General features: G+C 42.1%; 1 protein-coding gene across 9 annotated transcripts in view; it reads right to left on the minus strand.

The window, feature by feature from the left end:
• The window catches only part of TENM4 (teneurin transmembrane protein 4), a 599,338-nt gene that overhangs the window by 259,902 nt on the left and 322,882 nt on the right, over nucleotides 1-16,554 (minus strand). For 6 of the 9 annotated variants that reach the window (XM_052812175.1, XM_052812176.1, XM_052812174.1 and 3 more), the window contains one exon: nucleotides 2,700-2,909. The exons of the other annotated variants lie outside the window; for them this stretch is intronic. In XM_052812175.1, the coding sequence (XP_052668135.1) occupies nucleotides 2,700-2,909 (210 nt within the window). The remainder of the gene's footprint in view (nucleotides 1-2,699; nucleotides 2,910-16,554) is intronic. 9 annotated transcript variants of the gene reach the window in all.

Consider the following 16,554-nt stretch of genomic DNA (forward strand, 5'->3'; position numbering starts at 1 on the left):
ATCCAATACAAAATTGAAAGCCCTAAAAAACACCTGCATATTTATATACTTATTAGTTTGTTCCAGCCTTCATTCGAAAGTTTAGTTGGACATTTTCCTGGAAGTGTAGAAATAATATTATGGTCATTATTACCTCTCTGGAATGAAAGGAACTTAGATAAAGAATAGACTACTGTATCTTCAAAAAGTAGCATGTTTCTTAAGTTCCATGTGCATTATATTTGCAATTTACATGGGGATTTGTAACAGCGGTGCTGCTCCCTGGGTGTTACTTACGTTGGATGGACTTCTATAAGGCTGAGTTTACACAGCTGTGGAAGGAAAACCTAGCCACAATCAATTAAAAAGTGCAACACAAATCCTTTGGACAGCATTCTCAGGCTGTCCTGCTGTTGAGACAGCTACTATTCTCCGAGAATGAGTGCTCTAACTGTATTAAACTTAGTCCTAACCAAAATAAGCTTTTACTAATTTTCACCATTTAAGGAACATAAAGACCTGCCTTTGTCATTTAAAGTTTAAGCTGACTAAGCCCCATAGAAACAGAACGTTAAGGAACTAAAGCAATTAAATCCATTTACAGAGGTCAGAAGAGTCTCTGGGTTTTAGACATGATGGGCTTATATGGTCTGTGCTTCTTATTCATGTGAACTCTCAGATTATGGGTTGATAGGTGGCATAGTAAGTCACCTTTGTTTTCCTTCTGATAGCAGTGACACTGAGTTGATCCTAACAGGTCAGCTGTGTGCTGGCATTACCTGCACTTCTGATTACTGAACAACTAGAATAAGCACGCAAATGAGACCCCAGACACCCTGCCTTTGTGTGGGACATATTTATTACCAACCTGCTGAATCCTACACACAAAGAAGGCCTCAGGGAACGTAGTATGTCTACAAGCCGATGCAAAAAGCACCGAGAAAAAAGAGGATAAATAAGCAAGCAGCTGAAAAGCCTAAAGTCTAACTAACTCACCAGCACATCAATAATACAGTAACATCGTCAACCCACTGTGGACTCTGAACAATGCTTTTTCTGTTGTTCAGCTAATTAGTAAAAGAAGAGATTAAGGTCTTTAATCTCACTTGCTTTCTCTTTCTTCCTTCTTTTTACCTGGAGGGTGTGCGTGTATGTGTACATATATATTCCCTAAATGGATAAAGAGAAACTACATACACTATGATGTTGAAAACATGAGGTGGAGTGTGAGTTTGGATTTATTTCCAACCAGTGGGTCATCTACATGATTTCAAATTTCAGTGTACTGCAACTGCAAGGAGTCAGATGTGTGTTACAGGGTGGGAGGGGAGGGGGGAAGCTGAATAGAGGATATGAATTTTAAGCAGTTTCCTGAATGAATACAACACTGTATTTCCCCCTACTCTCCTTAGGATGACAATTCAGAGGAGATAACCTTCTCCTTTGAAAAACCCTGAAAGGAAAGTTTGTTTTTACCATAACAAATGCAACAAAAGAAAAGAAGAGGGAAGCTGGGAAAGGGGGGGGCGTTGGGCAAATTAAATGTCAAACTTTCTCTCCTTACTTGGAGATAACAGCATACTAGGAAACCTTCTTAGAAGCTTAACATAAATGCAGTTAAGCTGTTGCCAGCTGCAGTAAACCTCTCTCTCACCTTTCTTTCTCTCTTTCAAGACATCTTTGAATGCCTTCTCCTTCATCATAAATCAGACCTGCGAGCAATTATCACTCAAGCCGGATGGCAGTGGCCTGAGTGGCCACTGCTATTCCACTGCTGTAATCTGCACTTCGTCAGGTTACACTACCCTTGATGAAATTTCACATTTCTTTGCCAATGAGCGTTACCTCTCCGTTTATGACTCATTGTCTTTGCAGCAGAGAGCTGTGAATCTCATTCCTCTTCTCGAAATTTGTTTAAGCAGCACGGTCCATCTGGCAGTGCTGAGCACCCTCAGCTCCCGATCGGGGAGTCTCAGAGCATCCCAGAAGCACGGGGTTGTGCTGCTGTCTCAAATACTCACCCTGAGGGCATCTCTCAGCACCTCTGAGGGAGACCTGGACGGGGACACCCTCCTCTGGCCTCTGAGGCTGAGCACACGGTGCTGATGCCACTGTCACAACTCACAAGGAAACTGAGTTTTCAGCCTTCCCTTTTCCATCCACACATCCCTTCGGTGACAGCTTTCTGACAGCGGTGGGAGCCTCCGGGCCGCTCTCAGTTGCTCAGGGCCCGCGGTGGCGTGAGCCCACCTGGCCGCCCTCCCCTCAGCCCTGCCAGCCCCCAGGCCGCACCTTGCCGCCCTCAGATAAGTGGGTTTCTGTGGTGAGTTTTTCAACCAGGAGTCAAAAAGAAAGAAAGAAAGAAAGAAAAAAAAAAGCCAAACAAACCCAAAATCCGCCCCCAAAAGGGAGAGGGCTGCAACCTTCAACTCAGGTGAAGTTTCTGAGCTCTGCCCAGGTGTGGCTCGCCCCTCACCACAGCAACACGCACAGCAGCCAGCACGAACCTTCCCAACTCTGCCTTTTTCAACCTTTACGAGGTGATTATTTTTTTTTTCCTCCCTCCCTTTCACCCCCCTCCCCGATTATTTTTTTTTTTAAATTTTTTTTTTCCAAACAAAATTCCAAAACCAACCCAAAGGGCACATCCCCCCCACACACACCCACACCCCCCGGCTGTCAGACCAGCAAGAGAAGTAGGTAGAGAGAGAATCACTCACCGTTGGCGGCGACACAGAGGTTTCCAGAGCCACTTTTAACTAAGAATGAATTAGGGACAAACTCTTCCTCAGAGTCAGAGTCCGCGGCCGGCTGGGCCGCGCCGTTGCCCAGCAACCGCCCCGGGCCCTCATTGGCCGGCGGCGAGGGGGGAGGGGAGGGGGACTGCTCGGGGGGGGTGGAGGAGGCGGACGAACAACGCAGGGGAGGACCTGCGGGCCACAAACACACACACAGAGAGAAAAGGGGGGAGGGAAAAAAAAAAAAAAAGGAAAACACACACACAAAAAAAAGAAATAAAATAATCCAAAACAACCCCACAACCGACACAGACAGAGAGACAAAAAAGTTGAGCAGGGGTACGAGGGAAACCCCCCCCCCACCCCGCCCCCGATGCCCTGCCTGAGGGGCGGCCGACTGCACATATCTGCCCGCCGGCGCTGAGGGGACCGCCGCTGTCCCTGCGGGGTAACCGTCCCTTAAAACTCATACCCATCGGGGCTTTTTTTTAACATTTTGGCATGGGAGGGAGCCCCTGGGGCGAGGTCCTGCCGCAAAGCGGGCACTCGCTGTCAACGAGGCCGGGCGCCGACGCCGGGCTGCGTTGTGCTGAAGGAAAAAGTTTTGCCCGGCGTGTTGTGAGGTAAATTATTTCGGATTTCACGTGAAAAGGGTAAAGCCCTTTCGGGGATCGGGTTTACCCGTGCCCTTATTGAGTTTAGAAGGCAAACAGCCTGAAAACTCCCTCACGCGGGCAGAAGGTGGAGGAGAGAGCCAGGCATCGCTGTGCGGTGTTGAAGCGCGTCAGTGAACCAACGCACCGATACAGGGCAGAAGCAAAGCTCAGTGCGGTGTCATTTCATCGATTAAATCAGGAGAAATGCAGCAAATTAGGTTCTTAGGTAAGATTTTGCATAAAGCTGCACCTGGTCAAGGAGGAGCTTCTACTGACTGCAAGGAAATTGGATCAGGTACATGGAGGTTAAGTAGATCCAATTCGAAAAGCATACTGTAAATAATTAATGGTTATCAGGGTCTTATTCCAATCAGATTTTTAAACAAAACTGGGAAATCAGAACCCCTGAACTGGTGAAAGAACTATCAGGCAAACGTGGAGGTCAGATATGTGCAGTACATCAATAAAAACAGGGGGAACATGAACACAGACATATAATAGGTTAAAATACAGGACAATGCATTTAAACATGAGCTTTTCCCCTTGATACATTTTATCTGAAAGTCATAATGATTAATCTCCCATATTTGCCCAAATACTGAAATGCTATCATGCAAAATCCATCAAAATAAAAGCATAAGTCAGCACAAGAAAACTAGCAAACTTAAAAAATGATCTGTTTCTAAAAAAACACATTTTGAACATAACATAGCACACAACATAGCTGTACAATATTTCTGACTAAACACAACATGAACACTTTAGAAAAGGACACAAACCCAAAACAATAAAGTGGGTTTAACATTTAAATCCCCCAAAGCTGTTTCTGCTAAGTTTCTTTTCACCTTGGTCATCAGATTTTCTCATGGTAAGCCCTTGGGTGTCACCTCCCTGGCATATGCAGATCTTATAAATTGCTAATTATAATCAGAGCAGAAATTGTGGCGTTGGAGGCAAAGCCTGGGAACCAGAGTGAATGTAGGACTGTACCTGTGCTCAGAGACACTCAAGGGACTGTGGTCACCCAAAGGAGAAGACAGCCTTGGTGGAGAGCCTACGCTTTCTTGCATGAATTGCAGTCTGTGCAGCGTGCAGACTGAGTACAGAAGTTGTGAGCCCTGTGTGTTTTGTTACGATCAGCAGTGGAGTTGTCTGGGTCTTGTTCTTTCTAACAACCCTCCAAACAGAGAAGTCCCTCCTTTAGGAATGGAGCTTCTAAGGAATCTGCAGCTGACTTCACACTCCCTGACCCTTTTTACGGTGCCAAGGCTATAACCTTCCCATTGTGTTAACTACCAGTAGGAGCTGGAGAGAGGCAGCAAAAAAGGGAGCATGTGCAAGTGGATGAGCACTCTTTTCCCTGCCAGAGACCCTGACATGCAAATGGAGATTCAGCTCTAACTCTGATGTGCTCTTGAAGGAGCAGTCTACTCTGTGTCACCCTCTGTTGCAATGGAGATTTGGTGAGCCCCGACATGTAATAAAGTTTTAATCATGACTTTGATTTGAGATGCATTTGTTACAAAACAGGATGATATGTATTTCTAATAATGTGCAGTCACAGCCTGAATTCTAGTGTTACGATAAGTGAAATGGAAAGAAGGTGTTAAACCTATGTCTTCCTACAGACCCATACAGTTTTTCAGTGTATTTTGTAACTTGAGGACACATCTTTCTAGCCATTGAGAGAGTAAAACTAGATTAAAAAAAATTATTTCAAGCCTCTGACTCATTAACCCAAAGACCAGTAAAAATGCATAAAAAGGAGGTTAATGATGTGACTACCTCTGACAAAAAAATTGTGTGGTAGACCCCCAATCCTCTCCCTGTGTTTTGGTCAGACCGCATGCTTGGCATATCTATACATGAAGTCTGTAGTCTGGACATAAAGACCAGGAGCAGAATGAGCTGAATTTGGAATCGTAACCCTAAAACTAAAATGTCAGTGCTTTTGTCAGCCCATATCAGAAACTTTCTGCCATTTCCATATGGTTGCAGCTTGGGGTTTTTGGTATGGGCTTTCCCCACCTCCCACTGTTGCAGTTTTGGCAAGGATAAAAGAAAAATTATTAAAAAAAAAACCCCAAAACAACCCGAAACCTCTTTAATGAAAACTTTGGATTTTAATCAACTGCACCATTGCAGAGTGCACATGAGAAGCTCCCATGGGCTTTCACGGTCGTTACACGCGCTTCCAGCAGTGCATGAGCTGACCTTTACGAGGGAAGGTTCCCTAGGAATCATGCGTACTAACCACGTTACTGAGGTCTGCGCTGCTGTGAAGGGCACTGGCACGTACCACTGTGTTCCCTGGAAAATTCCCTTTTGGGCACACAGTACTGGGGTGGATGCAACAGGAGATTTTACAAGCTGCTGGATGGAAGGTGTGCACTAGTCAGCTGTGCTGACAACATCCAGTTAAAATGCATGAGGAGCAAAGCGATACCTTCCTTTTTAACATGTCAGCAACTCTATTTGTAAGACAAGGGTGTCTTTAAGTTGTGGATCCTTTAAGAGAATTGCCTCCTTTTCTCTGCTTGGACAGAAAACCAAAAAATTAAATCTGACCTTTTCACAAAAAATAAACCGAGAGAGAGACAAAAGATACAAGTTCGTATCCTTCTCAGACAAGTATCTCATTGAATTTACTGCGACTGCAGGTCCAAGTAAAACAAGCAGGATTCGGCCCATAAACTTTCATTCCAGCTGCCAGAGCAAAATTTCTAATTGATTAGTGCAAAATGAATTCGCAGCAATACTGGGTTGCTATGGAACCTGAGCAAGTAGGCCAAGTCACTTTGTGGTATGTGCTGTTTCTCCTTCAAAAATACAAAACAGAAGGACTAGATAACACATTCATTATGCACACTCTTGCAATTTGGAAGCTAACTCAAAGAAAAACAAAACAGATTCCAAGTATGGGCCCCTTGGCATCAATTTGTAACAATCTTATATATCCGCTTGCAGTGAACAGTCAAAATTTTGTTCTTTGGACTTGAGGCAGGAATAATATAAGTTGAATGTCTCTGTATGAATGATACGTTACTTGCACATATTCAGAGGAAAACAGAACATAAACTTCTATTTTATCTATGTGCCAGTATTTCAGATTAAGATTAAAAAAAAATCCGGGGAAGATATGTTACAGTCTCTGGTAGATTTATGAAAGTACTCAGGAAACACAAACTTTGGAAATAGGTTAACGTGAAGAATCTGTTTCCAACTTAACTAAGGAAATCTGCAAAATTCAGGCAACCGCTTTAAATTTAGGGAAGAGACAGACCAGAGCAGACTCTAAATAGTTAGGGGAAAGTAAGACAAACAATAAACATGCCTTCAGTTTATGCTACACATTTGGCTGTAATATTTCAGAATACTGTGTGTTTCTAGAATTACTCTGTCTCTTGCAGGATTTGGCCTTCAGAGATCAAGAGCTGATTTAAAATGGGTGTATTCATGCTAGTGTGAATAGAAGGGCTGTCAGGAATACAGAACACTCAAGGAGATACTTTTAAATGAAGGACAGTAAATTCTTTCATAGACTATATTCAGTGGATTATATGTTTACAATTTGTCCCAAAAGAGGTGAAAAAGTGTGAATACACAAATGCTGACTTTTCACAGAAATGATACCACAAGGCAATAGGATTTAATAGTGTTCAATATGCGCAGAATGATATTATCTGCAATCAATAAATCATTAATATCAGCTTTTTTTCCCATAGTACCTTCTTCTCTAAAGCTTCACCCAAGAATCCTTCAGAGCTTTACAAGCATTAAGTATGTAAGCTTTGAAATACTGTTATCAGATCTGTTGGGATCTGTTACCAGATTGGCTGATAAAATTAGATTGTCTGGGGAGCAAACTTACACTTCTGACAGACAAGGAAACTGAGGCACAGAGAAGTGAAATAATTTGATTCAAAATTCTACTGTTTTCTATATCTGCATACGGTATCTCTAGCCACTGAAATAGTCTAAGAGGCTGTTTGTCACACCCAAAGTATTTTAAACTAGCAGAATTCCCACCATAAAGGAAGGACGGGGTGGCGGGCAGAAGTACAGTCATCGCGATTACCTCAGTACAGCAACTGCAGTAGTTCTCAAGTAAGAACTTTTGCATTAAGTCATACCACTGAAAATGCTTAGCCTTTATACAACCTTAAAATACGGAAGTTTCTAACATTGGTGCTGGTGCTCCAGTAATGGTAAGCACCATTACAAACAAAAGACGTCACAATACTGCTCTGGCTTATAAAATGTAGGGCACTGGTATGCAGGGTGGGTTCATAAGAAGGCTGTGTAAATGATCGCAGCGTGTATTCTGTAGTGTGCTGGCTGAGTGTATTACCCTGTCAAAAGAAAGAGAGTGTAAACAGATACACTTCTTTTTTTGTCTTCCCCTCACTTTGCACAGTGGTTCTGAGTGATTTTTATTGACACCGAAACTAAATCGTATTGATCTATATTAAAACTGTAGCTAGTCTTGTGCTGGAGAAACCCATGATCTGCTTACACAACAGAAATACTTAGGTACCTCTGTCTGATAAAAGAAATTAATTAATAAATACATCTAAAACTTGGGCAATTTCATCCCCCACCGTATCTGATTGATTAAAACCCCACAGGCATGAAGCAGTACTGCAGGGCTGAGATCGTCTGTGAAAGAGCCGTATTTGAAAAGTGGCAAGAAGAGTGGGCACCAGGACATCCCAAGCAGCAGACGGATTGCTGACAACACGTGGGACAAGGTGGGAAGGGCAGTGCCCTGCCTGCTTGGCAGTGTTCAGTTCCCTGCAGAATATAAAAGGCACTGATTTGCTCCGCTAGTACTTCAGGGCATCAGAAATCCTGCTGGGCTGAGATGGGGAGTGGGATAATATCTGGCATTTTGCTTTTCAAGGTGAAGGGGAACTTACTGTTTGAAGACGAGCCCTGATTATCACATGGTAAAAGACTGTTTTAGCATCCATGAGCCTCGCTCCCTCAGAGATGGAGAAAGAAGGAATTTTCCTAAGGACAAACAGCATTCATGCCTTTCTTATGGCAGCGTATCATGCCTTTCCTGTGGACAGCATAAAACACCTCTAGAAAAAGAGCAAGCTGAACTAGCTGTCTGGCAAAACATGTCAGTGAATCATAGGAGTAAGGAATTGTTGCACAGATTTATTGCTGTTCTTTAACAATAGGTGGTCACAACATTCTTAGTTCAACAGGGAATATATATCTTGTGTTTAGAATTGATTAAAAAAGCAGTCTTGGAAAACTACTCTTAGTTATTTATATTTCCTGAATTTCCACCTGCACTTATGTTTATTTTATTTAATTTAATTTTGTGTATTTGATTTATAGCTATGGAGCCAGAGGGGAAAATAAATGAAATAAAGGGGACAAATGAATATCATCTTAACAAGAAAAACCTGGGCAGCTGCCATGTCACCAAAATTAAGAAATGAGTAGTTGGGCCTTGAAAATGAGAAATAATCACATGCCCTGTATGAAGACTGGCATATTGGGAAAAATGGGATGTGCAAGGTTAAGAAGGAATGAATAAATTGACTTGGACTGAAGCGGAGTAAAAAGAACATATGTTACATGGACTTCACCAGCCTTGTGGGTGATTTGTGTTACTCTTCCAAATTGTTTTTTTTCCCTCCCCTATGGTATGAAGATAGGCAATGGCTTGCTTTGTCCATTTGCCAGGGTGGCATATTTTCTGTCAAGGAAGTCACAAAGTTACTGTCAGCAGGAACTCGGGAACATTCTTGTTCGTACAAGGCAGACCGTGGGCCAACCTTCCTTTGGGTGGAAAACATCTACGATGGTGGCAGCTCTGGGAGGGACGGTGTGATGCTGGGATATATAAAAGCACCACAACTGCACGCCTGTGTTATCTGCCTCTGTCCCAGCACAGATCACGGACTAAGCGTTTGGGCCTTATGCAATAATTCCCCAAATGAAGCAGAAGGTAGAAAAGGACAAGAAGTAACCCAGACTTCAGATCTCCTTTCTCCCAGCTCCTGAGGTTACTAACCTGACCCAAAACAGCAGAAAACAATTATCCATTGAGCAAGATGGAGAGGAGCAGGGAGGAAATTGTTCCCTTCTGAAATGCAGTTCCTCCAGGGCTTGGGGTGCTCTGGAGCAGGACAGCCGCACTTATAATTTTTTGCCAACACAAGAAAATAATACGGCAGATTTTCAGAAAATTACACGGGCAATTGCCTGAGCCGGATACTCAGCTTGCTCATTTGTAGGCACAACAGTAGAAACAGATTGTGTAAGTTAGCTACACGGTTTTCTGAAACATCAGTCTCCAAGGCTGAGATTGTGCTGTTATTCAAAAGCACAAACAGGTAATGTAAATTCCAAATATATGGGAGATTGCTTGTATCTCTTTCAAAATCAAAGAAATAAGGATCAAGAAAGAAAGGCTGTCTTCTGATAGAGACAGTATAAACAATCCTAATCACCACAGAATATTTATATCATTCCTTGTGAAATATTTACACAAGTAATTCACATCATCTAAAGTTTTAAGGAAAATGCAAGCCCCTAATTATGGATCAGCATTACAAAAGCTTGTGCAGCTTTACTCGAACCCAACTTGTAAAGGAATAATGTAATCAGTAGGAAGGCTGATGAGCTGCCCGTAAAGTGGCCTCTCTCAATCTGACACTAATGCTCTATCTGATCCAAAACACCCAATATAAAGTATGAAGTTCTCTGCAAATTATTACATGCAAATCTCCTAAAAGGTCCATTTTCCTATATTTGAACACCAGACTGTAGGCTTTGTAGAAATTGCTTTCTCTAAGCTTAATGCTAACAAAAACGTTTACACTAGCCTTGCAAAACTTTTCCTGATATGCTTGGTCAAGGCAAAGCACCCTTTCATATTCCCAGTACCCTGGCAGGGAGGAGTTATTATCCATTGCAAGACTTTTTCACCTGCCCCAGAAAATCACATTTACACAAATATCTTGCAGGGTGATGGGCACTAATTTTCTAAAATTAACTTCAGAGCTAATGCCAGAGGAGACGAAACTGTGGAACACTACAAACCAACCAAAATTGCATGACATTAGAGCCCACCTACCAGGGAGCAAAACTAATTCACCCTATAGCCAAAGCACAAAAAAATCCACAAGTTCAGCTCACGATCAGTGATACACTTTGGGACCTTCCTGGCCCGTGGGGATGGGTTTTACATACATTGTATGTAAAACAATACATGGTGAGGAAAACTATGCTGTTAAGGAATAAAATGTGTATTCCCCCCTGTTAACTAGGCAGTCAGAAATGAGCATCTCTTGAAGGGAATGAAGGTTGCAGTTGTTAAGAGAAATCCGGGACTTGTTTGGGGAAATGAAAGGATAATGTGACAATGTACAGCATAGTCACTATAGGGCCTCCCTGCAGTCAGGCCAAGTACAGCCTTATCTTCCAGAGGCCATTTATCCTGTCTCCAATTTGAGTTGGAGTGTCTTATTTCTCTTCATTGATTATACCGGGAGCCTTGGGTGATCTTAACTCAGGTATGTAAGTGAAAGTGGCATGAACCCTGGGCTTAATGTCTAGAACCTGCCTGAAAATAAGGCAGTCTCACTGAGATGTTTTTGGGAGTGATATTTCGGTTTGCTTCGTAATACCTAAGGCCCCATCATATATGCAGGCTTAACACTTCCCTTCCGCGCTCATAGACAAAGGTGCTGTACAGTAGCGATGGAAGTGGAGACTAAATGCATAGGCAGCTGGAGATAAAAGTTGCAGTGAAGAAGAACTTTGAAGCAATGATATTTTATGCTTCTCTTGGGAAGAAACGTAGTCTGCCTGAGTAAGTACAGTCCAAGGAAAACATATGGCTGCAGATCTCTGGAGCGTGACAAAGGGGTATCAAAGTTATACCGCAGTGAGAATCCAACCCATCTATCCGTAAGCTCTCTGAGGAGGAAATTTGGGGTGAGAGGAATGTTGCCTGAATAAAGAGATTGTATCTGTTCCTATTTTGGTTAAAACTACTGTTGGCTTTGGATTTCTGCGCTGCATAAAGCTAATGAATGAACTTACTTGTTTAGCCTCTTACACTTACTGGGACAATTTCATCCTGATCCCACTCTTTATCCCCATTAGGGTTGGATGCTTGCATCCCTAAATTGTATGGAAGTCATTTTCCAGTGACTGTCATTTCTTATATTCTAGCCAATCTTCCTTAATTTTGGGAAGACCTTTTTTCCAGTGCACGATTTCAAACAAAGCGAACAGCCTCCCTTCAACATCTAAGAGTCATGGTTCAGAAGATCATTCTCTTTCTTCAGCTGAGAAAAGAGATCAAGGCAATCTAGCGCTAAAAGACTGTTCTTAGATGGACTTCTAAAGGGATCTGATTAAGAAGAAAGGTTATTTTCCATTGCAGTTTCTTTCTGTGAGCTAACCCAGGGGCTCTGGACTTGAAAACAGTAGAAAGTATGAGGCTCCTGCAGAACGGGAAGCAGGATGGCTGCACCGGAATGATGCTGAGCCTGAGTTAATATGCTCTAGACACAAGCAGCAGGGCATGCTGCCATGCTAAAGGGGCTGCCCCTCATGCTAGCACCTCTGCACAGCGCTGTGCCGCAGATGTGCCAGCCTGCAGGACCCCTAAGTCTGTCTCTCTGCACCCGGGTTGACGGTGGGTGTAATTCCTTTCCTTTTGACTCTGAGAGAGACCTGCTGGGTAACCTGGGGAAGAACTCTTGAGACCTGTCTGGTCTGATCCTTATGCACTGGACTCTCATTTGGCATCCGCCTCGTGCTCCCCAGGAATGCACTTGAATCTTGCACGTGCCCCTGTGCCTGGCACGGCTCATTAAAAGATCAGACCTGTCCTGCGTCTTCCAGTAATTTCAATCTTTTTTGTCTATTCATTCTGCAGGCTTTTTGAGACATGGGCTGCTTCTCCTAGTGTGTGTGTGAGGCTAGTAAAACAGCAGGACCTTGATCTTGTGTTTGGCCATTAGGTGTTCTTGCAATGCAAGCTGTAAGAGTAGGGAAGTTGTTTGTGCTCAAGTAGCTGTAATTATTGTGGAGGAAAGCTGTTCACAATGTTCTGTAGGCAGTGAGAGGCTGAGAGTGTCCTTTTGCTGCAGTCTGAAGGCAGGACAAGTGCTACATTTCCAGGGAGGTCGAAGAGAAGACCACACGCTTACTGAAAATGCTGCGAAGAAGATGTGCAGCCTTCATTGCTCTAATCCAAAGTTTCCCCTTATAAACCTGCACTTCAGTTTTATTTTCCCAGAAAACTTCCTGAATTCTTGCTAAGGCAAAGACCCAAAATATAGCTATGCCTCTGCAGGTGATGCTTTTCTCTCCTGGGAAAGATTGCCAGTTACTGGTAATGCCCAAGAAGATAATGCAGGAATATGACAATATTATGCCAGAAAGAACTGATGTTGAACCAAAAATTGTGATTTGCTTTACATTTGTTGCAGGCTTAGAATAACATTAGCAAGTAAAGAGCAACAGTCAGCTGCAAGAAAAAAGGAAATCGGTAGAGGCAAAGTTTCAGGTTATTGAATGGTATTTCCAGTCCCAAAATGGGAACAATTATTTTTCCTCCAAAATGACTGTATGTCTTTCAGCAGACAACAAAGCAACTTGCAAATGCAGTAGCAAGACTTCAGAAAATTTCAGAGACATCATTGATATTATTGGTTTTTTCTCCAAAGCCTTGATTAAGATCTTGAAAGATGCAATTTGAATACCTTAAGCATTGCTTTACTGACTTCTGCCCTATAAGAAAAAAATCTTTACCTTGACTTTTGTTCAGTTCCCTGCTCAGTGAAAAATGTGAAATTTTTCAAGTCACTATACCATGAAAGGTCCCAAATAAGAGAGATTTTCTGGATAGAGGGAAGATAACAATAATTCAAAACACATAAAAGGCATATGAGAATTATTTGTAAAAAAAAGAAATCCCAGTAGTTCGGAGAAGGATCGCAGCAGTGTGGGCTATAAGCAGTAGAGCTAAATACAGGGAAAAGTATACCCGTGGTCTCATTCACTCAACAGTCTCTCTGACTCTCATTCCCTCAGCCTCTGTCTGTTTTTCTGAGGGATAGTTAAAGGAATTTGTTATCTTCAAGAAAAAGCTGTTTTAGAAAGGTGAGGGCAGTATTAGAAAAGAATTCAGTGCTTGGAAAGGCAGCACCTGAACCCATGTGAAAACATGCTACAGGTTTTGCCAGAACAAAACAAACTATTGGTCCACCTGATCTACCATCCTTTCTCCATCACTGGCTAATTCCAGCCGTATAGTGCTCCCATAAAGCAGTTAATGCACCCTATCGTATAGGGAGAAATCTCTTTCTGATACTACATGGTAATCGAAGTTATGCGATAAAGCAAGATGACTAATAGCCTTTTTTTCCTGACTGTTGAAAGAGTATGTGCTATGTGTACAACTGATAAGTAATTATTTTTCTCAGTCTAAGGTGTTTGCCCCAAAACTAACACGTGACAAGTAGTTTCACATACTGGCGATGAAATATTTCCTGCTTTCCGTTTTTAAATGTAATGGTTTAGATCATGATAAAATGCTAACGGGAGCAGAGAATCCTTATGTTTTGGGTAACAAACAGCCCTTGTTGGTTATCTTGTCCATCTCTGAGGTAGTTATTCACTACAGCGTAGAAGTCCCATCTATAACAAGTCTAATTTTAAATTCCCGATCAATTAGGCTGGGCAGCCTGTTCCAGAGTCATAAAGGTCTAACAGTGCCCACTCTCAGATGTGCTTATGTTACACTGTGCTGAACACTCTTCAGCTGGTGAACAGACTAAGCGACATAGTGATCTCTTTTATCTCTAATGTTGATGATTACCTGCCTGACCTCTTTGACAGGCTTGATCTTCTGTACACTATTCAGTATTTTATACAGCTATTTTCAGTCTTACGGTTCTTTTCGAACCAAAGGCTCTGATCTGCAAGCACCATGCAGACCCAGCTGCCTTTCATCAGGTTGCTGCGCAGTCCACATGTGTGTTGGCCAAATGGCTCAAGTGGAGAAACTCTTACAAAGCTGCCCTTGAGGCACTTCTGCAGACGTTACAGCGGTTCCACCATGCTTTAATGAGCAACTCTGGCTTCAGTTTTGCCCTAATTTTTACCTTTTGGCTATCTCTGCACACATTCATAGGAGCTATGTTTTCCCCATACTCTTTCAAATTTTGATTGCGCAGCACCCACATGCACAGAAAAGAGGCTGTTTCTGTCCTGGACAATTTTTTGAGTGATGCTTTTCATTTAAAAAAACAAAACAAAACAAAACAAAACAAACAAGTTAATCTAAAACCCAGTTTTCCACAAGGCTGTATTATAATTCTCATGGGAGAATTACATGCAAACAATCTTGTACATATGAAACTTTCCAGCAGTATTACAGTGTTTTCTTGTCCTACATTCAGAAAAATACAGTAGCCATGTTATTTCTCTGGGCTGTTTTGTCAGCTTACAGTGTACTCTCTTCCTGATGTCACATCCTGTATTATGATCCTGTTAGTGAAGATACTAGTATAAACTGAGCTCCTACTTGAACTCCTAAAGTGTCCCTTTATCACAGACACATAAAAATGCTTGGAAAATTCATTTACCGACCAGTTCTGAAGCATTTCACTGAATTACCTGGAAAAATTCAAAGGCTAACTGGAAAGAAGTGCTAAAAATTATTTGGAAAAATTTAAACAAGCATAACAGCTGCTGCTTATCAGCGAGAAGAAAGATAAAATAAGCAAGGATTTTTGTGTTAGGATAATTATCCAGACCTTCAATTTCCTCACTTAGTATATTTATTTAGGCACTGTAATTAAGCTATTTAATTGCTCTGTATCCTCTAAGAACTGACCTTGATGTGTGAAGTAAAATGATATTAGAGCAAGATAGGAAAGAACAACTAAAATGAACTTGAAAAGTCTAGAAGTGGAAAAAGCTTTTCAAAATGTATGACTTTTTGGTTCTATAGATGACCAGTTGTCATTTGTTCATAAAGTGTTAAAAATCACAGGAGACAGCAAAATGAATGTAAATGATGCTGGGGAGATTCCTGAAGTCCCGGATGGTCAGCAAACTTGATCACTTGTAGGGGCTACCCAGTCGTGTATGAGTCTGTGCTCATTAAGTGTCTTGCTGCTTAACCTGCTGGTTCCCTGATTTTTTAACATTAAAAAGAGTATTGTCAGAGAGAGAAACCTGTCTCTTGCCCAACCTTGCTGGAGTGTACACTGAGATGAAGAGCCCTCTTAAATCCTCAAAAGGCCTAAAAGTAGCTAATCCCACCCAAACTGAATGGAGCCTAGAATCGAGGTTTCCTACTTCTTGGGGAAAGGCTCCAATTCCTAAATTATTTCAGAAGGGGTTGGTGTTATCATCACACACCCATCGTCAGAAGATGGCTAGAATGACTGGCCCTCAAAGGCTTCCTATTAGTTTCACTGGAAGACTTAAGATATTCATGTAGGAAACCACATAGGAGACACCCAACCTTCCTGTGCCATCAAAGTGGGAAGGGATTCCATATGGTAGGTTGACTAGAACTTCTTCTGCTTATCTTCAGGGCCATCTGCCTCCTTCCACTTTCATGGAAGTATGAAAAGCAAAATTTAGATGGCTTTTCCGTGTAGACTGGATCGGTTTCAATATGTGTGGGACCAAATGTTCCAAATTTCACCAGGTGTCTTAGTCTCCTAAGTTATGTGTGATGGAGTATGCATAAAAGTCACAATTTGCAGACCTCAGTCCATAGAGCGAAGAACTGAAATTCACCTTTCTTTACTTAAACAGAAATGCTGAAGTCATCACGTGTTGAGGCCCTGACAGCAAGCATATCAGGATTTTTTAGTTATGTTGGAGCTTGATTTTTCGTAGGTGCAGAGAGCCCAGAGCTCATGGTGAAGACGGTATATGGGTTTTGGTGTGTGTCTGTTTATATAATCAAACAAACAAACAAAATTATGCTTAAGAGCCAACGCTTGAAATTGCTAACACACATAATCATAAACATGGCTTATTTCCAAATATAACTTACATGGTCAAGAGTCACTTTGTACAGAGAGAATGAGTTGAATTTTTAGTGTTATTGGCTGAAAAAAGCTGCTGTCTGTCCCTGTGCTTTTGAGCATAAACTAACCCACCATACACCCATGGGA

This window comes from Harpia harpyja, chromosome 17, assembly GCF_026419915.1.
Source record: "Harpia harpyja isolate bHarHar1 chromosome 17, bHarHar1 primary haplotype, whole genome shotgun sequence".
In the NCBI taxonomy this organism is placed as follows: domain Eukaryota; kingdom Metazoa; phylum Chordata; class Aves; order Accipitriformes; family Accipitridae; genus Harpia; species Harpia harpyja.